The sequence below is a fragment of the Apaloderma vittatum genome, unplaced genomic scaffold (genome assembly GCF_000703405.1).
Source record: "Apaloderma vittatum isolate BGI_N311 unplaced genomic scaffold, ASM70340v1 scaffold7772, whole genome shotgun sequence".
NCBI lineage: Eukaryota > Metazoa > Chordata > Aves > Trogoniformes > Trogonidae > Apaloderma > Apaloderma vittatum.
In genome coordinates, this window is record NW_009705184.1 from 33,463 (window position 1) to 55,199 (window position 21,737).

At 36.4% G+C, this 21,737-nt stretch overlaps 1 protein-coding gene across 2 annotated transcripts in view; it reads left to right on the plus strand.

Annotated features, from left to right (window-relative positions):
* The window catches only part of WDR17 (WD repeat domain 17), a 43,106-nt gene extending 22,929 nt beyond the window's left edge, over positions 1–20,177 (plus strand). The window contains exons 13-30 of one of the 2 annotated variants that reach the window (XM_009865298.1): positions 115–317; positions 452–601; positions 726–856; positions 2,791–2,916; positions 5,034–5,189; positions 5,474–5,538; positions 5,929–6,061; positions 7,494–7,585; positions 8,624–8,723; positions 9,828–9,967; positions 12,342–12,362; positions 13,504–13,636; positions 14,326–14,467; positions 14,556–14,658; positions 15,508–15,609; positions 17,980–18,075; positions 18,266–18,449; positions 20,058–20,177. In XM_009865298.1, coding sequence (XP_009863600.1) covers positions 115–317; positions 452–601; positions 726–856; positions 2,791–2,916; positions 5,034–5,189; positions 5,474–5,538; positions 5,929–6,061; positions 7,494–7,585; positions 8,624–8,723; positions 9,828–9,967; positions 12,342–12,362; positions 13,504–13,636; positions 14,326–14,467; positions 14,556–14,658; positions 15,508–15,609; positions 17,980–18,075; positions 18,266–18,449; positions 20,058–20,177 — 2,197 coding nt within the window. The remainder of the gene's footprint in view (positions 1–114; positions 318–451; positions 602–725; positions 857–2,790; positions 2,917–5,033; positions 5,190–5,473; positions 5,539–5,928; positions 6,062–7,493; positions 7,586–8,623; positions 8,724–9,827; positions 9,968–12,341; positions 12,363–13,503; positions 13,637–14,325; positions 14,468–14,555; positions 14,659–15,507; positions 15,610–17,979; positions 18,076–18,265; positions 18,450–20,057) is intronic. The other variant, XM_009865299.1, reaches the window with a different exon arrangement.
* Positions 20,178–21,737: the final 1,560 nt, after the last annotated feature.

The window sequence follows — 21,737 nt, forward strand, 5'->3', positions numbered from 1 at the left end:
AAGTGCTGTAGCAGTGCAGCTTCCCAAGTGCTTCCCCAAGCAGTGACTGACACCTGTTACTCCCAGGACTGATGAAAGGAACATGCCACAAGCTTACCTTATGTCCTTTTCCAGTACTGTTCGAATATGGGATTATACACAGGATGCCTGTATAAATGTTCTGAGTGGACATACAGCTCCAGTACGGGGACTGATGTGGAATCCTGAAATTCCTTACCTTCTAATATCCGGCAGTTGGGACTATACAATTCGAGTCTGGGATACGAGAGATGGAACATGTTTGGACACAGTTTGTGATCATGGTGCAGATGTATATGGTAACATTTTTAAATTTTATTTCTGCATTGAAATGTATTTTAAAATATTTTAAAGGGTATAAAATAATTTAATTGATCTGGTTATTTGGTAAACTTAATTGTTTGACTACGTTTCTAAATGCCCTCTCTGCTAGGATTAACATGTCATCCTAGTCGTCCGTTTACCATGGCGTCTTGCTCTCGTGACTCCACTGTGAGACTCTGGTCATTGACACCTTTTATAAACCCTCTACAAATAAGTATTTTGGCAGATAGATGTTGGGATGAGATTATTGGTAATACAGGTAAGTAAATTGTACATACGATTGTTTTAATTTTCTGTATGTTACTACACTCTTTTGGGTTTCTTTACTTTTTTTTCTTGGTTTTTTTTTTTAATCTTCATGTTTAAATCATTGTGTGTGTTAGATCGTGCTGTGGAATCTGGTGCTCCTCCTTTACTGTGTGGCAAAGTTTCCAGGGATATTAAACAAGAAGTGGAGAAAATGACAGGAAATCCTCGAGGAAAAAAACTAAGATGGTTTTCAGAATGTTTTTCGGTAAGTATTCTTCAAACTTAAGGATGTTGTCAGTATGTATGACTTTCTTTTCTGGTCTCAAAACCAGAAATTTATTTCTTCTCAACTATTTCTTTTTCTTAAAGGGAGTTCAAAAAAAAAAGCACAAATTAATTCTGTCTATTCACAGTTCTACATGTAAAAATGTCCATAACTGAATTGTTTCAGTTGTGAACACCAATTTTTCACTAAGTGAAATAAGCGGAATAATTTAAATTTCCATAGAAAAGATCAGATTTTACAAGAATTTTGTGTTGAAGAAAATGATATGGTTTTTATCAAACTTCATTGCAGTTTTTAATTTTAATCCATCAAAGGAACACCCTCATTACAGATGAGGTTTGAACTGCCCAAGCATCAGTGCCAACGCTGCTGTGTTACCTTCTAGCAGCTGTAGATCTGGATCACCCATTCCCTAGTGTCACCCTATTGCATTTGCTCCATTGCACAGTAGTACTTCCTATAAGTTGCTGCAGCCTCTCTGTGTAATTGAGTTAAAAATATAAACGACCGAGTCCCTGTGAGTTCTTACCTGTGTAGGGGCTGAACTTGAGGTAGGACAAGGACAAAAAATGACCTGGAACTCCACCTTGTGTCAAGCACTTTTGTAATTTAAGTCAGGACAGTGATTTACAAAGACCTTGTTTATCCAAAATATTTGGTTTGATTTCTGCTAAACTGAACTGAGTGATTTAGAAATGCTGAAAAAATCTTCCTCAGTTACAAATCTTGAAATTTGCTGTTTTATTAAACATATATTTTAATGGAATTCCTTGTTTTACAGAAGTTATAATTTTTTTTGATCAACTGTGTTCAGTGCTTTTTGAGTCCAGAAAATAGAATTGTGCTTAAACTATGGGGAGTCGAGTAAGAGCTCTAAAGGATTAAGAAAAGAGGGAATAGTATTGGGTTTTTGTTATTTATTTTATTTTTTTTTCTTTTAGTAGGATCTTCTGGTTTTTAACAGCTCAGAAATAATTGGGCTTCTAGACTTCTAACCCTGTTATTCTCAGAAAAGCTACTTGAGGTCGACGGGTTAACGATTTTTTTTAAAGCTTTTAATTCCTCACTCTCTTCTCGACCTCATTCAATGTTAAATCATTGTCCTAGTTCTACAGAAGGCTTGATTCAAATGTTAGACAAATTAAAAAAATGCTTAAAATTTAAGAAGATTCACCTTGTTGGCTTGCACGATTTTGTGCATGTACAGTTATACCATATGTGTCCTTTTTAAGATTTAATATTGGAATGGTAAACCAGATTGCAGCAACAGAGCCTCGAAGTTATTTTTTTATCTTGGCCCAACCTTTGCTTTATAGAAAATGATAAACAAGTACTGGGGCAGCTCCTGCATCCCAGCAGCTGCTGTTTTCTGGCAGCAGTAGCCACCAGGTCGCCTGCATATTCTTCTATGAGCAAAAGGGAAAACTCCAGTGGTGAGCCCTCAGCTACACCCACACACAATCAAATACTTAGGTTCATGGATCTTACTGTATCTTCACAGTCTTCAAGAAGACTCACGTTGAACCGGGGGAGGTTTAGATTGGATATTAGGAGAAAATTCTTTAATGAAAGAGTGGTGAGGTATTGGAACAGGCTGCCCAGGGAGGTGATGGAGTCACCATCCCTGGAGGTGTTCAAAAATGTGTAAACATGGCACTGCAGCATATAGTTTAGGAGTTGTGGTAGTATTGGGTTGACAGTTGGACCAGATGATCTTAGAGATCTTTTCCAACCTTAATGATTCTATGATTCTAAGACTGAAGGGGTTGTAGTATCTTGAACTGATTCATGTCTTCATAGTAAACCTTCTCATATTGAAATGGTCTGAAATTTTATTTCTTGCAATTGACTGATAAATGTTTTCCAGTGGCTTTATAAGTTCAACTGATACAACTCTTCCTGAACATTTTTAGCCTCCAGGAGGCAGCAAAAATTTATGGGATTTGGTTGCTGTAATAAAAGGACAGGACGACAGTTTGCTTCCACAGAACTACTGCAAAGGAATTATGCATATGAAACATCTCATTAGATTTAGAATGGTAAGTGAAACATAAACGATATGTGAAAATCGTGGTTAATCCGTATAGTATTTCACTCTTTAAAAATAACATTTAATGCTTTACAGAAGAGTCACAATTTATTTAATGTCCAAAGATACTTGTGCAATATCAGTCCTCTGTGCAGTACTAATCTGTTGGAACAACACCACCTAGCTACGTCTGCATGACTTCATGCATACTCAGTGCGAGGTTACAGTTACTAACTAGTGAAGAAGTTTTCAAAATAATGAGAAGAAATTGCAAAGCAAGCATAGCTACAGCTTGTGCTATGAAGCCAGTTTGCCTTCCCTATTATTTACATTGTCCAGTAAGGGCAAATTTGGTTGTATAAACATGAAGTTTATATTTCTGTTCAGATACAGGGATGTGGGAATTCATGTCCGAAAGTGGAGGAGAGTCTGCAGGAATGTGCTTTGTAGCAGATTGGAAGACGGAGTAGACAGACAAGAACCTGTCATTAATGCAGATATGCAGCTGAAGAGTGACTCAGACGTGAATGTGAAATTCAACTCCTAGGCCATAAATTTATTAGTAACTGCGTATATGAGTAGGCAACCAGACATATAATTTGTGCAGAATGTGGGGATACGTGATTCTGTTGGGGACTTAGGGATACTAAAGAATCCCATACTCTGGGTTGGAAATAGAGGAAAGACTATCTATAGGTATGGATCAGGAAACGTATAATTCCCCACTTGCCACCCCAAGGGCTTGAACGCCTGCCTGTATCGCTTGTTGTTTGCTCTTGCAGGCTGTCTCTTCTGCAAAACCAGACTCCTACAGTGCCCTACAGTGTAGTACTATAGTGTCCTACAAACTGTGTGACTCTAAAGTGAAGGAAAGGTTTATTTATTGGTAATGTTAACTGGAATAATAGCAGCTGCTCTGCTAATGTTATGAAGCTGTGTGTGTCTGTCTCCAAAACTTCGTTTTCTCAGCCAGTTAGCCTGAGAAGAAGACATTAATTCTTGACTCATGCAATGCAAGCAATCTGTTTTTCCCTGCAACATTATTTAATGCATTTATAACTTGGGTGACCTAGAATAACTACTGTAGTTTCTGATCATTCTGTTGATCTGAATTAAGCATTCACATTGGTTAAAAGCATTTTTTTCCCTTTTTGCTGGCTCAGAATCTTGCTTGAGAGCTTTGAGAGTAAATACAGTTAGGGTGATGCTGGCTGCTTGTGTATAGCTGCTAATACCATTTTTTTTCATTAGGAAGGTGGACAATAGCATTGCAGCATGTACACATTTGAGGATGAAGTAGGAACCTACTTCAAGTGTGTGGTTTTCTTCTATTTCTAGCAGAGAGAATACATTGGAGACTCTGGCATGAAAATGATAAAAAAGATAGATGTGCCAAGTAAAAAAAGTAACATAGTTTACATATCCTTTGCCTTCTGTAGCAGCTGCCAGTGGTCTACATTGTAGTGTACTTTGGTGAAGAGTGTTCTAAATTTGTTCTATATCCTCTGTGTATTATATAGCCATGAACAGCCAAACGCTGGTTCACATGAATTGATGATAGACTGAGAATTCCTGAAATATAAATTGAAGCTCTTTTTGCCTTTACCTGCCCTTTAAATGTTAAATATGATTCTGTTGCAGCTTGTTTCTGAAACTCTGCAAGATGGAGAAATTTGTCTTATCTCTTCAACTAATATGAAAATCGTAGTAGTTGGGAATATAAATCATTTACTGGGCATAAGATTAATGGAGTATGACAGTTCAGGACACAGGTTGAGCCTACTGTCTTAATGTTTTCTTTATGTGGGCATCATTATAATGGCAATAAGTACAATTTCCAGCTCTGGTTTATGTTCACAAACAATTTTTTGAAGCTAATTGAAGAAAATGTATGTGTGCAACAAAATACTAAGCCAGTTACTTTAACAATGTAAATAGTTCACTGCAATCTTATTTTAATCTCTCACAATTAGTCTTTTCTCAAACGAATTTTTTTCTTAAATGACAGCCTTTATATTCCGCTGTAAAGTTTGACACTAATTTAGTCTTAAGAAAACTTGTTTTCATCACAGAAAACTATACTTTTTAAAAACCTTTTTTTTAATTTTTCTCTTTTTCCCCCCTCAGTCCAAGGCACAAGAACTGACAACAGTAAAAATGTCCAAGTTTGGAGGTGGCATTGGTGCACCAAGCAAAGAGGACAGGCTTAAAGAAGCTGCAGAAATACATTTAAGATTAGGACAAATTCAGCGATATTGTGAACTAATGGTAGAACTTGGAGAGGTAAAATATCAGAATATTATTGAAGAACAATAAAATATAAAGGATTCTGAAAACCAGCTGCCCTAGCAAAGATGGAGAAACAACAAAATGAGTCACAAGTCCAGAAAAGAGTAATCTTGCTCCAGTTACATTATTTTTAAAATACGCAGTCTAATGCATAGATCATTCCTTATTTAACTTCTTGACAATGTTATTTTTAATGAAAGAAATGTGGAACTAGTTAAAAGTACAGCTGTTTCTTAAAAGAAAATGGTCAGGTTAAATATATTGCTGCTTTCTTCTAGTGGGACAAAGCGCTCTCAGTTGCACCTGGTGTATCGATGAAATACTGGAAGAAGTTAATGCAAAGGTAAAGTAATAAAATTATGAAGCTGATTTGTAGCTTCTGTCCACAGAAGGACACAGACAAGTAGGAAGGATGGATACGAATATCAGTTATAGTTGGCTTTTGTTACAGCATTCTAGTAGTGTTACTTATTGTTCAGTAAGCTGATAGGTGGAACTGTGGAGTATTTCAACACCAATTTTGTGTACAGGAGCCAGAGGATTGAACATGAATTGCAAGTTTAACTAGAAACACTTTGGTGCACTATCCACAGTTTCTAAGTCTTCTGAGGTCTGGGAAGGCAAATGAGTTTCAGTGAATTTTTATGTGGCTTTATCTAACACCTACACAGTAGAGATAAGTTTATCGATCAATTATACATGTAGATGTTTGTTTGTTTGTTTGTTTAATTAGGAGAGCTGATCAGTTAATTCAGGAAGAAAATGATGACGTCATCCCATACTGTATAGCTGTCGGAGATGTGAAGAAACTAGTTTCTTTCTTTACTTCAAGAGGCCAGCTTAAAGAAGCTCTTCTTGTTGCACAGGTATTTTTACATGTAACAGTGTGGGAGATTTATTTGGCTATTTGGTTCTAACTCTGAAGATGACAAACATACTTAAAGGGCTAGCTCAGTATTGCAAAATGGCTAAATAATGATACCCTACTCTTTCATATTATATTGATCAGTTTTATGAAGAAATCATAGAAATATATCTCATGTTTACAGATTTTAAGCCTGATTCTTTTAAATTGCGATCAAATGCCCATAATGAAAACCTGATATATTCATTTTTGTTTGAAGTAGAAAATTAACCCGATTTTTTTAGCAGTCGGTGTTACCCTTAACATCAAAGACATGTAGGATTGTTCTTCCATTTCTACTGAGCTGTTGGTTATACTACTTCCTATAGAATCTTTGGGTGAAACTGCTCAGTTGGAGTAGTAGTCAATATAGGAAATCAGACTTTCAAATTAATGCAAAAAACATGGTACAAGAGCATGTATGTCTCTCCTGCTTCCTAATGTAAACACAAGTTAGAGGGGCCACAAAATGTGAGATTGATAATTTATTTCAGTCTTTCTCACCATTCCCATATTCATTTTGAGTGATTTCTGCACATTAGTATAGTTTGTTAAATAAGCTGTCAAGCTTTGTCCCGTGTATATTACCTCATGCCTACCTGTCCTTGAACCTTCAGTTCCCTCAGAGATAAGAACTTTATAATGCACATAACTTTGTCCTTTAGAAATTATCTATCTGTGTGTTGCTATTCTTCTAATAGTAGCTGACGGGAACTTAGAGGTATGCTTAAATTTAACAGCAGCTTAAGCTTAAAGCACCTTAAAGATTTAGGCATTGCAAGGGTTGCTTTTATTACAGTTCATAGAATAGTCTTCTTCTCAAAAGTTTAATCGAGTAATATCAAGCAATAAAACGCTAGTACTTTCTTTCCTTTTAAAGTCAGGCCTCAGTTTTAATGTTGTTATCCCAGCTACACCTTAAAGCACATGAAAGAACTTCCTTTTAAACCACACTGATGTCTTCTCATTTAATGTTAGAAATCATTTATTTCCAGACACAGAAAAGGTTCAGCTTATGCCACTACATAAACCTTTCTAGATTTGTGCTGTTATACCTACTGAGAAGTATCTATGAGTGCATTCTTCACTCACAGCCAATTACTCCTTGGAGTGTAAAAATCAAGGTTGTAGTCCTCACTGTCCATTTTAAGTGTGTTCAAACACTGGAAAAATGCATAGGCAGAAAGAGATCTCTTGTTTCTGCTGAATTTCTTGTATGGCTGAATAAAACTAGGCTAAGATTTAGCTATGAATACGTTCATTGGTTTATACATTTTCTTTGTCAGAACTGGAGTTTAGAAGGACTTTTATAGATTGTAGATTTTGTTGTTGAAAAATCACGTTTCATATTCAGTTTGATGCATTAATTAATCCATTATTTTATTCACTTGTAGGCAGCTTGTGAGGGAAATATACCGATGTCACCACTCTCCACAACAAGTGGGTCTTCAACTTCTGGTGGAAACAACTCAGATGATTATAATGAGTAAGTTGTTCTAGTTTATATCTAAAGCCTCATTTTATTGCAGAGTGTGTAGGCATCAAGGGAGATGAACCTTAGTGATTTAATTTAGCATCAGCAGTGTAGAATTCTGCACGATATTATGTCTTCTATTTGATAAACTTACTAATGCTGTACTGAACAATTCCTCCATTGTGTCTTCTGGCACCAAATGGATTTTTCCATATTTATTATAGTGATATATTATTTATTATAGTGATAAATACCCTGTTCATTTGCTTGACATTTCAGGTGCATTCCTATGCACTTAAATATGTTTAAATATCTAGTGTATTAATGTAGAACTTTTGATTAAATAAAGATTTAGCATTAACAGACATCTGTGAGACCTTGTGTTTTATGCATCTTCTCCTGTAGCTTTGCTGTTGTATTTTCATCAGTGAAGTTTCCAACAAAGTACATTAATGACTCTATTGTCGTTGTACGTGCCCATAAAAGAAACGATCCATCCCCTCATGTTTAGAAATATACTCAAAAACCTGAACTGTGTTATCAAGTTATGTGTGTAGTGACAAAAGCAGCATGGAGACTGTGTAGTTTCTTCATTTAAATACGCTGATTTTGAGCAATCAGATATTTTTGCAGAGTTCACAGGTATAGAAGAAGTATTTAAATATTTGATTTTTCTTCTGTCAATGTGAAGAGACATTTCCATACCAATACATGGTTTGGGAAACTGACCTCCCTGAATATACACCAACATAATTGGTCATGGAAGCTCAAACTGATTGCATTTTGAAAGCTAGTGGTGTTAGTAGAAATTATCTATCTGTGTGTTGTTATTCTTCTAATAGTAGCTGACTGGAACTTAGAGGTATGCTTAAATTTCGCAGCAGCTTAAGCTTAAAGCACCTCAAAGATTTAGGCATTGCAGGGGTTGCTGTAAGCCAAATATAGACGTTTTAGGGTACAGAAGCGAATGTGGTGACTTATACCTAAATGGAGTGCCAAGGAACTCCAGACTTGAAGTGACCTTGCAGAATTCATGTTTTGTTCTTCCAGGCTCCTGCACAAGGTCAGTAAAGAACTGGCTGAATGGTATTTCCAGGATGGCCATGCAGTGCTCGCAGCATGTTGCCATCTGGCCGTTGAAAATATAGAGGTAATTATTTTTTTCTCTTTAACTGTGGAAAGGCTAACATTGACTTTTTACATCTCCACATGTTAACTGTTTTTTAAAATGTGTGCACCACATTCTAAAATGTGTCAGTTGCACTTGGTATTTGCTTTGTATATACTTAGAGAGAGTTTGATCCTTACAGTATTAAAGGTCATAGCAAAATGCACTTAATCTATTAAATCCAGGATTTCTCTCATGAACAGAAAGCCGTATGTTATTATTTAATTGTGTTTTCACATATGCAGTGTCTTGTATTGGAAAATATAAGGTACCTCAGTACCTTGCATATACACATAATTACAATTTTGTGCTGTTTATACCTCGAAGATTTGCAGTCTAAGTGTTGAAGTAAATAGGAGAAAAACCCTACCCCTCAGTACAAAAAGAGGGATGATATGTAGGAAACATTTTATTAGATTTTTTATTTTATTTGTAGTTTTACAAATTGGATTTTTTCCTCATTGTCTCTGGATTTTGTTGTTGCTACCTCAACATGTTTTTCCTCCTCTGTCCTCCAAAATGAGTAAAATTTCATCTTGATGAGCTGTTCAGAGAGAAAGCAATAATCAGTTAATGCCTGTATTTCAAAATAGACGTATTTCAAGTTGTTGTGTAGTCTCTTACTGTTTAATATTCTGCTATGCCTGTCAGCAACTCCAGTTGCCCAGAGAGAGAAAGAGCAAGAGAGTCCTTCCTCGTTTGTTGGTTTGGTTTGGGTTTGATTTTTTTTGTGAGTCCACTTTCATTAAAAGAGAAGGGCAATACATACTCTGAAATCTAAAGTCCTTATTTAAAACTGAAAGGAATTGCTATTATGCTTTTTAGATATGATATCATGTAGTTTCTTGGGTTAAATAAAGGAAGATTCTACTAAAGGAAATCTGTTTGGTTCTTAAAAAATACAACCCATGGTGCATGATTATTTACTCATTCAGGAGACCCAAACTATATATAAAGTTGCTTAAACTGATGCATATGTTGTCCTTCTGTAAAAAGCCGTCTCATAGATTAATGTCATATGCTCGACATGATGAATCCCCAGAAATGCTCGTGTCTGTTAATGATGTAATTTTTTCATTGAGCAAGCTTGCGATGGCAAACCTGATTCGTGGAAATGAACTGGAGTTGGCAATCAGTGTGGGTACTGTCTTAGGAGAAAGTGCAGCACAAGCAACACATTATGCCCTAGAATTACTAGCAAGAAAATGTATGACAGTAACAACATGGTAAGAATTTCTTAATCCAAAGAAGAATTTTTTAATTTTTTTTTCCCCTGACAATGATAAAGGTGTTTCAGTCTAAAACCTTTACAGACACCAAACCACCATGGGTAGGTAGAATAAGAATTGCTACCTGAATAGGAATTGCTATATGAGACCTTTGAAGTACAGGACATGCAAATGTTCTGCTTTGATCTCAAAATAGATTGTATTTTATACATTTATACACTATAAATGAAAGAAGAGTCATTGTCAAACAGAGTATGAAACCCACTGAAAAAAACCCTAGGTTCTTGGGTAATAGGTAGCATAGTAAGTCCTAGTCTGTACTGAATAAAAATGACTGCTTCAGACAACGGCTAGGATTGAATTATAAAGTCAAGATGAACAGAAGCTTAAGTAGGATGCATGAAGTGATTTTTAAAGTGCTTGCTTGAAAAATATAAAAAATAAGAGGCTGAGGAATTATTTTATATTGGCATTGGGAATACAAGGCAGCTGACAAGATTTAAGGATGAAACAGGTTTAATATTTAATTCTGCAGAAGTCATTCTGTATTGCATACAGGGAAGGCTTTATCTCTGCTAAATATTCTTTTTCTCCTTGTATTGGTTTTACTTTGAAGGATACCGTTTTCGTCTGGTTTTGTCTACCACTGAAAGGCAGGTATATCTGGCAGTTGTACAGGTGTTTCAGAATTAACATTCCATAGAAAACGTGCTTAAAACAGATACTGCAATTAAGCATCGTATTTTTTGCTACAGTTGGTAACTGCTTAAGTATCGAGAGGTAGCCTGAGAGAGACATAGCAGAACTCCTTTCTGCAGAGCATTTAGCCTGCCTTAGACGATGAAGTGTTTTAGAGAAAGATAAAATAAGAGATGGATGTCTTGCTGCTTTGAGTCTGCAATGATGTAGCATGTCTGCATTGCACCACTTCTAACAGGGTTGTTTTGGCAACTCCATCTGCAGCTTTTGCAGTGTCTGAAGCTCTTTCTCTGATCTCCCTACTTTCACTGTGAAGTGTGATTATTGTGCAGCCCTGATAGGAAGAACTGGACATTAAGAAAAACTGTGTATGTTTTTTCCAGTTCCATAACAACAGCTTGTTCCGATTGTGTGTATGTACAGAAATCTTCTGCAAATTTGCAGCATGTGTGCACTGAAGCCTCCATGAGTATATATGATAAAATTTTAAATTGGTGGACTGCATATTGCCTGAGTAATCTGGATTTGTCAGTGGGTTTCATACGCTATACTGAACACCTATTACAGTGGCACCCTGCAATCCCAGATTCTGATTTGCAGCGGTTACAGCATATTTTCCTGTTCTGTAAGAAAAGATCAGAAATTCCTGAATCTCTTCATGTTTTGTAATAATGAGATACTGGCACAGCACAATAACCCTGCATGTGTAAGATCGTGTATGGGGAAGCTGGAGCTCAGGGGCATCCGGTATTTGAAGGGCTCCCTTTTTGGTTTTGCTGGCTGTTATGCTTAGGGGTGTCCATCGGTTGGAAACATTGTATTCTCAAGACACTTCAAGGAATACTGAAACGACCTTGATGGGATAATAATGAAATCAGTTATTGGTGGAATGTTTTGGGGGAGGGTTTAGTTGGGCTTTTGTTGTTGTTGGTTTTGTTTTGGTTTGGATTTTTTTTGGTTAAGAGTGCTCTAAAACATAAAATCAAAACAAAGTCAAAACTAAACATTCATTCCCTTCCCCATCCTTCCAAATCTTGGGAAAATGTGAGTTTTAAGAACACCATTTTCATTTTACTTGTGTTTAGCACCCAAATACTGTTAAAAGAGACCTTTTGCTATTCAGAAGTCTGCATATGCAGACTCAGCCACCTGGTTTAGTTCTTTTTACTGAGAGTGTTTCCAGTATCAAACACAATCACTGTTTCATTCTTAAAAAAACATTCCGGGTAAAACCCTTTGTAGGCCGTTATATGTGGGCTTCTTTGGATTTTCTTAAATTAACATTTGATTTCACTTTTTTGCCTATGCAATTTCTGATCAATTTGAAATAATACTTAAATTGCCTATAAAGATGAGTACATGTGCATAGATTTTCTAGAAAGTAGCTCAAGAATTTGTGATATATCCTGTATTCTGAAGAGCCATTTTGTAGCTTGGAGAAGTGACTATTGCTTGCTAATAGCACAACCAATTTTCCAAAGACCTTTTAGCATTATCATTGTAGGTTGTTAAAAGGCATTGGAAAGTTTTTGTTGTTGAAGTTTTTGTTGTTGAAGCTGGCTAATCTGACCCCTAAATTGTAGTTTAATTATTTTCTGTTAGATTTTTTCCCTGTAAAGTAAGAATACAAAACAAGGTTTTGTTTATTACTGTTTCAATGTCTTTCTTTTAGCTTTCCATCACTTGGATACAGGTATTCTGCTTGTTTATAGCAAGATTTGAGAAGTGTGTGACTACTAATGCTAAAAATAAGCTAAAACTATGTTCTATTTTTTTAAATTGTGATCAATACATTAAAATGGGTTAGAAAGCAGTTGCAAATATTGGACAGTAGCTTGCTTGAACATTTTTTAGCCAAGGACCACATTCTAAAAATCCAAGGGAATTCTAGGAGTTTTTGACTTACTCAGGTGCAAGGTAGTCTTATGGCTCACAGGGAAAGTGATATCTACAGGAATAGAGGAGTCACAGAACAACCAGAATAATCAGTTATTCAAAACTCAACAGAAAAATTGTTTCAAAATAATTTCTTATTATTTACATGTGTACCCTCCAGGGTCTTCTTGTGTTAAGGAGGGAGTAACACATCTAAAAGGTTAGGAATATTTCAGAAATATTAGTGCACCAAACCCCATTTTTCCTTTCAGAAGGATGAAAATAGGTTCTTTTTTGGGGGTGAGGCGGGGGGAGCAGGGTTGTTACAGTCTCTTTATAGTGTCACAGAAGTGCTAGCCATATAGGGCACCGGTTAGCTCAGTCAGTTGAGCGTGGCGCTAACAATACTAAGGTCGCGGGTTCGATTCCCATTCGGTCCCCATGTGTTGCCTGATCTAGTCGAGAGGTGGCGTCCCTGGCGGCAGGGAGGCTGGATTCAAATGATCTCTAAGGTCCCTTCCAGCTTAGGCCATTCTATGATTCTGGAGGACTGAGAAGTGCCTTATGACGATGTCACCGAGCTTTAGAAGCCTGGTTGAGGATGGTTTTGTGACACAGAGCCTCATTAACATCTTTCTTTCTTTCAAATTAGATAGGTCATACTCTCCCCACCCCTGCTTACGTATTCTTACATCTCACTTTGAGGTAGTTCTGATGCTTTAGGATTGCACAGCTGTTTAAATTCAATCAACTAGAGCAACAGAAGTTACCACACAACTTCCCAAAAAGAGATGAATAGATTAAGCCTCATTTGTTGTAACAAAATAGTCTTAGCGACTGAGGTTGCTTCTGCTTTTCTTTGGAAATAGTATTATTTTAAGTAAACTTTTCTTTATAAAATGAACGTAAAAGAGAAGACAAGATTTTTCTCCTGTTACAAACCATCAAGCGTAACTACATGTCGTCTTTTGTTTGTGCAGGGATTTAGCAGCTGATCTTCTTAGGATGATTCCTGATAATAAACTACAGTTAGCGAAGCTATGTGCTTTTTATCCTGGATGCACAGCAGAAATAAATGACCTACACGAAAAGGTACAATGAAAAGGAATTTACCTTAATGCTAACAAGAGGTTATGTATTGATTTGTTTACTAAACACAGAAATCTTAAGGCCAAATAAATCTATAGAATGTATTTTTCAATAAAAGTCTTATACGTTACATATCCTTTTTTGCTCTCTTAGTCTTCATTGACTTTATTTCCAGTGTTGCTCAAGAGAACTTTAATTCTTCTCTGTGTCTAGTCTTTCCATGACACAGGTAACTTCCAGAAGTAGCTTACGATCTTCAGAATTACCTGTCAGGATGATTTATAACCTCCTCATCACTGAAGTGCAGTCTAATTGTGTCTTGGCAGATCAGCTTTCTATACTATCCTGAACTGGTTTACATCTTAGGTCTCTAATCTCCTTAAATCCCCCCTTTCCTCTTGAGCAGCAGAAGGGGCTGCTCCACTAACCAGTAGTGAAAAGTTCACAAAAGCATTAGCAATAGGAAATGATACTGCTTAAATTAAAGTTACCAAACGTTCTCCTTCTGTGTTGTTCTCTGCTCTCGACGGCTTTATTAATGCACATTATATGCAGAGATGTCCGTCAAACCATGACTTTTCTTTCAGAGAGGGTTTGATCTTACTGTTATGTGCCAACTTCAGTATTTCTGTACATCTTAGAGTATTGTTTGAACGTTACAATAATTCTCGGGCAAAATGTCTATTTTCCAGTGTAATCTTCCTGATGTAGAAGAATGTATGCGGTTGGCAGAGACCATGCAGGCAGATGGGGATATATTCGAAACTATCAAGTACTATCTGTTAAGCACAGAACCTGAGAGGGCTCTCCCTATTGGCATTCAGTATGTGAAAGGTAGGCACTTGGATGAAGGAACCTTTTGAAGCTGGAGTCATTTGTGTAGCTAACCTCTTGAGATACTTGTGTTTCTGTTTTTCAACAGACCAACTTTGTGGCTCAGATTGGACTTTAGATTCAGTCTGTCCCTATCTTGATCTTCTAAGCTACATACGCACTGAACGATTAGTGTTGCATAAATGTAGCGAGTGAGTACATTTTCCTTACTTGTAAAAGTGGAATTTTCATCAAAGGAAACTTTATGACACTGTTGGGATCATTTTTTGTTTGCCAGAAGAGGGGCACAAAAAAATTTCAACAAGCAGACTAATTGCCAATCTGGAGAACAAAATGTAGCGTTTTCCTAAATTTTCAAGATTTAGCAAGAGGAAAAAAGATATTTTACTGCCTCTTTCTCTGTGGGCTATTTACAGTGGGTGAATCCATGTTGGTCTTGTTTGAAGAATCTCACTTTGGTCAGCTCTGGTTTCAGTTTCCTGAAGAAGAGCACTGGTACCATGCATATTATGGGGTTTATGTCAAAGTGTTAAGGATATTTGTCACTCTCAGAATTAATTCTAAAATACTTGAATTGCTGTGATTCACCTTATAACAGATGGTTGAAGCCAGGCCTAGGTGCCTGCACAGGTGTATGTATGAAGAACTAAAAGGAGCAAAAAGCTTAATTCTTACCTGTGGCCTGTGGGGAAACTTGGTGAAACTGAAGTCCAAACTAATATTAAATAAATTATATTTATATTTAGTTTTATCACATTGGAAGGTCTGACTGATGTTGGTTTTGTAAGTTTACAAGATTGTGCTTAATAATACCTGTGATATGTGCTATTTAAAATTTAGTAATCAAGATCAATATGGAGCAGATGGAGTCTGTTTTAGCAATTGCATCACACAGAAAATAAGCATAATCAGCAAACATGTATTCTTCACAAAAGATGGATGGATAAATTAGGTTTTAACCTTATAATCTGAATATGAGTTTGTTGAATGTTTTTGCAAATGCTTGTTATTGTTCATATTTAATACTTGTCCATTTATAGATTCCGGAACGAGTTGCTGATTTTGTGTGGTTACACTGGTGCTTTACTTGCTATCAGAAGACAGTACAATAGCATTGTACCTGCACTTTACGAGTATACAAGGTAATGCTACGTTTTCAGTAACACTGGGAAATCTCAGTCCCTATTATGATGTATGCCATACATTGTCTCCACATCCTCTTTCATCCACCTCCAAAAAAAACCCAAAACAAACAAACAAAAATAAAAAACCAGAAAACAATCCCTGAGTTCCCACTTACTTTGTAAAGTTATAAGGGTATACCCATGCCTACATATAGAACTTTCTTTACAGTCTTTAAGCATTATACACATAGAAGTTTCAGAAGTAATGCAACTAGTTGTGAATGCAGGTTTTTAGTTAAACTTTCAATTCTCCGAGAAAAACAGTTTTTAGAAGTGGTTGGTTATTCAGCATTACTTCCACCTATGATCATATGTGGACAGTAACAGTTCTAATTTTGTATCTGTATGTAGACCATTTGCCAAGACTTGCTCAGTAGTGATAAGGACAAATTTTAAGTTAGAGTTCATGACGGCATTAGCTTGATTTCCACCAAGAAACCTGGCTTGACTTTTTACTCAGTGAGCTGATATTCCCTGACATTGATACAGTCGACTTGACCCACTTGATTCAATCTGGCTTGGTCCTGCCCACGTGGCCCAGGTCAACCCCAGCCAGTGACCTGACTTGACCTGACTAGACTCGACTGACTTGAACCAACTCAGCCTGACCCAATTCATTTGACTTAACCTCACTCACTTCATGTGACCCAGCTTGACCCACTTGATGGGACTGGACTTGGCTTAACTTCACCAGACCCCCGTGACTTTACCAGACTTGGATTTACCTATCCCAGTCCAGCTTGGCCCAACCCACTTGACCCTACTGCACCTGACCCACTTGATTTCACTTGGTGTATTTGAGTTGACCTGATGCCGCTTGTCCCACTTGGACTTGAACCAACCAACTTGGACGTGAAAATAGAAAGATAAAGATTGATAATATTTACCTGATAAGTAAAATAGGCTTACATACAATATTTTAGTATTCTTTCAGAGTATGATGGTGATTTTGTAGTCTTTCTGTCTGATTTGATAATGATACTGCTATCCAGCTGATACATTTCCATTTCTCCCTCGCAGTTTGGGACTGTCACATCCTTTTGGTTTTGTCACCTGACTTGCTGGCTAGCACGGCCAGCTCCAAGATGTCACTGATTTCATAGTGCAAGCTGTTCCCGATGTTCTTCCTCCACTAGCTGCTCTAACCACTGTAGCTTTGCTAAGAATTTCAGCTCTTTTATAATTTCATTAAGAATAAATGTTGCATATGTGTTGTCCAGTCCTTGCACACCTTACTAGAATTGTGAGCTTTCCTGCACCTCTTGATGTTATCAGAATTGCCTGCCAAGGATAATTAAACAACATGAATTTAACCATCATAGAACTGTGTGTTTGCCCCTTTTCTTCAACTTCTTTTGTCAGATGTCTCCGACAGCACTACTTGTCTCTTTGCCATCCACATCTCTGGAATTTGGTGGGAAGACAGGGAAGACATAGGACTGTTTGTTCTTTCGTAAGCCACCAGACATACGTATGGAAAACAAGATGACAAAACCAAAGCTTTTACAGAAGGGCTAGTCTGATATGGAAACTAATAGGCTCGTAACAAGATGACTTTTGAGATTCAGTCTGTGATACTTTGGCTGTCAAGCTTTATGTTTTCCCAGATTTAAAGAACCACAGAACAATACTGCTCTACTTTTTTTTTTTTTTCTCAGATAGCCTCATATTTTCTAGATTTGTAGATTTTTAGATTCCAGCTCATCTTAAAGTGGACACTTGCATGCTTGAGCTGGACATTTTTAAGGTATCCCAATACAAATGGAAGTTTGCTGAATTAGGTCAGGTAATAACTGCCTCTTGTATTATATTTCTATAAATAGAAAAATGCATCCAATGCAAGGGTTTTGAAACTGTTTTCCACGAGTCATCAGGTGAAACAAAGCTGTCCCAAAGCATGTATTGAACTGTGTTACTCTAACTGTGTTTTTATTATACCTACTATAGATAGACAAAATGGGTCCTTAGTTTTAGTAGTTGTCATTATTAAGAAATAAGGAATACTAAATTACTAGGTATAAAAGTATACCTTTTCATTTAAGTCTGATTTTATTTATCCCTATTTACATCTTCTTGTTTAGGCTTGTCTTTAATTAGCTCTAATTGTTTTCTTTGAGACTGTTCTATATTTTAAGGTGCTGTGTGCTCTTATTTCTTAATAAGGTTTAATGTAGTGATTAATGTGAAGGATCAATTTATTTTCATAAAGTTATTTCCATATTCAGTCAAAAATAGTTTTACATTACTACTGCCTGTCTTATTTTTCTTTTAATAACATATTCATTATTAGGATTAATTTAGACCTTAATTACTTGTATCCCTTTTCAGCCAGCTTTTAAAAAGACGGGAAGTATGTGTACCTTTGAAAATTGAGCAGCTTTCTGAGGAACTAGATGCATGGAGAGCTTGTACTCAATTAAACAAGTAGGTAGAAAAATATAAAATTACAATCAATGAGACTATTCGTATTTAACTTTAATTCTAAATACAGTATCTGTTTCCTTTTAGAAATCTGAATAATAATGTAAAAAAAAAAAAAAGAGTATTTTGTGTCTCTTCATTTCTAAGACAAATTAAGATGTATAGTTGAAAAACAAGTGTGTTTTGCTCATAGGCCTGCTGACGACTTGCCGTGCACCCCACCCTCTGAATCTCAGAGAACGGTGTTTTCACTGCTCATGTCGCGAATACAAGAGGAGCCGCTGAAGGGAATGGTTGGGCCAGACTACGTCACCGGGTCAAACCTGCCCAGTCATTCAGATGGTCACATCTCTTGTTTGACAGGTTTAAGGATACAGGTACGGTTTCAGAGGTCCGAGTTGCTCACGTGCTGTGAGGTTGCCAGAAATGTCAGGTCCCTCCTGTCACTTGGGAGGAGAAACGTTTTCCCTGTTGTCACAGTAGCGGAAGTTAAAGAGGACAAGTGCTGACACCTGCTGTATAAGAAAGGCTATATGAAGAATTGTCCAGTCAAATACTTGCTCAGTTTCCCAATACAAAACTTTTTAATTTCCATGGGAAAGACAGGTTTCCTTTGCCAGGTGTTCGGTGTGAAGTGCATGCAGCTTGTGGGATACTACCTCACCACAGACTGAATAAAAGCAATGAAATTATTTATCTTTGGCCACATACTAACATTATTCTGCTGTTAATATTTATCATTATGGAAATGCATTCTGCAAAACTTGTAATTCATGATTAATTAAAGCCAGATACTATAAGACTAAAGATTCAAATAAATGTAGTCATCACTCATGTAGAGCTTTATGATCAAAGCATACTAGTCCTTAAAACACCTCTTTGGTATATGTTGTTATTTCCATAAAGGGAAAACAGAGAGAGCCTGAAACTCCTACTTTTGGGCTCCTGCCTTCAGACAATGCCTCAGTGTGAATCTGCTCTCTCGTATGAGGCTGAGGCTGTTTCCTCTGCCCAGTACAAGAAGCCAGTCTAAGGAGAGACAGGGTTGTTCAGGGATTAAGAGGGATAGTTTTGTGTTGGACATTGGCGGTTGCGAAATACTAGAGGGATTTTTGAGGTAAATAAAATGCACAACTGCACACCACCAAGTAAAAAAAAAATAATAATAATTGCTAGCAACACTTCCACATTAGACTGGTGGTCTCTGGCTGTGGCCGTGCTCTTAGCGTTTGCCAACAGCCATGTAAACGCTGCTGCTCTTACAATCCGTTCAAAACGAATGGCAAGTACGGTGATACCAGCTTGTCAGCTACAATATCCTTATTTCTGGATTAGTGAATATTAGGAGTCATTGCTCTAGGCACACAAATCAGCTCACAAATCTCTTTGTTAATACTAAGATATACTAGCCTAATTGAGTGGGTTTACAAGTTTTAAGTAGCAAATTAGGGGAGCTTTAAGAAGGCACTTAAATTGGATTGCAGCTTTGAGACCGTATTTTGTCTAGTGACAAAACTACTAAATAGCTCTTCTTCTATCAGATAAAGGAGTATTTTGTCCTTTGCATAGTGAACATTTGAAATTATTCGGTAGACTGCATGTAGACTCCATTTTTTCAAACAGTTTGTGGAGGTATTATTTTTATTTTTTTTGTAGATGGGAAGATGACAGCCACAATGAAATATGTACAGTATTCTGAAGGAAAAAATGTTAACTCAGCTTCAAATTCAGGCTAAATTTAACTCGGAAATAATTGACAATTACTAAAAATGAAACTAAAAAGATAAGGATTATGAAATTTGTAATGTGTAACTATTACCAAACTTTAAGTTAGTGGGGTACAACTTTTGTAGAACCACTGATGGTAGGTGTAAATGGGGCTTTCATGTTCTTCTCCGATAAAACTGCTTTCTGTTGTGGTGGCCTTTACACAACATGTGCGTACTTTCTTTTTCTTCCCCTCCCCAAACATTTTTGCTGTACAGGGTCCAGTGTTCTTCCTTGAAGATGGAAAATCTGCTATTTCACTGAACGATGCTTTGATGTGGGCCAAAGTGAATCCTTTTTCACCACTAGGAACAGGAATACGGCTTAACCCATTTTGATGAAGTGTTTTCCTCTGTACTTTGTAGTGCTTAAGGTAATACTCTGGGGTTTAACACTGATTTAACCTAGGTTGTCAGAGGACAGAGAGATGGCAGTTGACTCCTCCTGAAGGGCAATTACTTGGACTCTGAAAATTGTAAAACAAGAACAAGAAAAGGATTTCTATACAAATGTTTGTTGATAATCCAAAGAAAAAGTTATCTGAGAATCCAAAGAAGAAAAAGTCCTAACTTCATAGACAGCCATGTCTTTTTTTAAATAAGAATAGTGTCATCAGCCAATAGAGACAGACGTATTTCAGTCAACTCTGTAAACAGATGCCTTCTAAAGGAAGTAAGGAACTATCTGCACATTATCAGACTATTGCTAACAAACTGTGAAACACGTAAACACACTTTGAAATGCATACTAGAATGACTGCATTGATAACCACTGCAACTTGGTTTTAGAATGGCTGGAATCCTGTGGCTGTTTCACACATTTTGTCCGTCTTTTTAATTTTAACTAACTTTTACACACAGGATTCTATAGCACAAGTAAAATTTTAAAAGTGCTTAGGTGATTTTTTTTCAGCCATGAGTTATTGTGCTTTAATAGCAGTACAAAGGTGTTTACTAATTTTTTGTTTATATAAGTTTGAATATCTAGATTATAAAATTCTATTTTCTAGTAAGTTCATCTTTCGCAACTGTCCCCCTTATACTTTCACTGGATGCTAGAATATATTTATAAAACTTTTTTTTAAAAAACAAAACAAAACAAAACACCAAAGGGTTTATAAGGAACAAACAGCAGATATATTCAAATTATTTAAATATGTACATTTAAAATACTTTTTTCTTTCTACTTTTTGTATTAGTTATACATATGGTATGACAGACCAGGAGTAAATACTTGTGCATATATTTTTATTTACTAAAGCTGTGCTCAAATGAAAAGAAAAATATGGCAATAGAATACTAAGAATATTTAAATTTTAAAGCTGTGTATAGTATGGAATTTAATCATAAGACAAAACTTATTAATAATTATTAATAAATTCTTGTAATCAGAATTACTTACCTGTAGAAAAGATGCCTCAGTTATAATATCCTTTATTGGCTTAATTGATGGCACACAAGCAGAAATCTGCTTTATCTCTTGTTATGTTTTTTGCTGCTGCTTTAAAATAAATTTTAAAATCCTGATAGTCACATAAAATGGAAAGAAGTTGCAATTAAAAATTGGTAGAACTGTTTACAGAAGAGAACTGTTTACAACAGAAACTGTTGTAAAACTGGAAATGACATCAGCTCTTTCTTAGCAGACCCTGTGGAACAAAATCCTCAATACATAGGTAAGCATTGCCCTTGTTAAGCATTGCCCTCGTTTAACTACAAATAACGTCACCATGCTAGAAAGGTGGGATGGAGTTTAGAAATAAAAATTCCCCCCTCTCCCCCCTGTTTAAAAGAATTAAAATTTCATTCTGTCAATGTTCTAGAGTATTATTACAGGGTTTGTGGTGTGAGAATACATTGAGGGGAAGAAAAAAGCTTGCCTGTTTTGTGACCTGTACT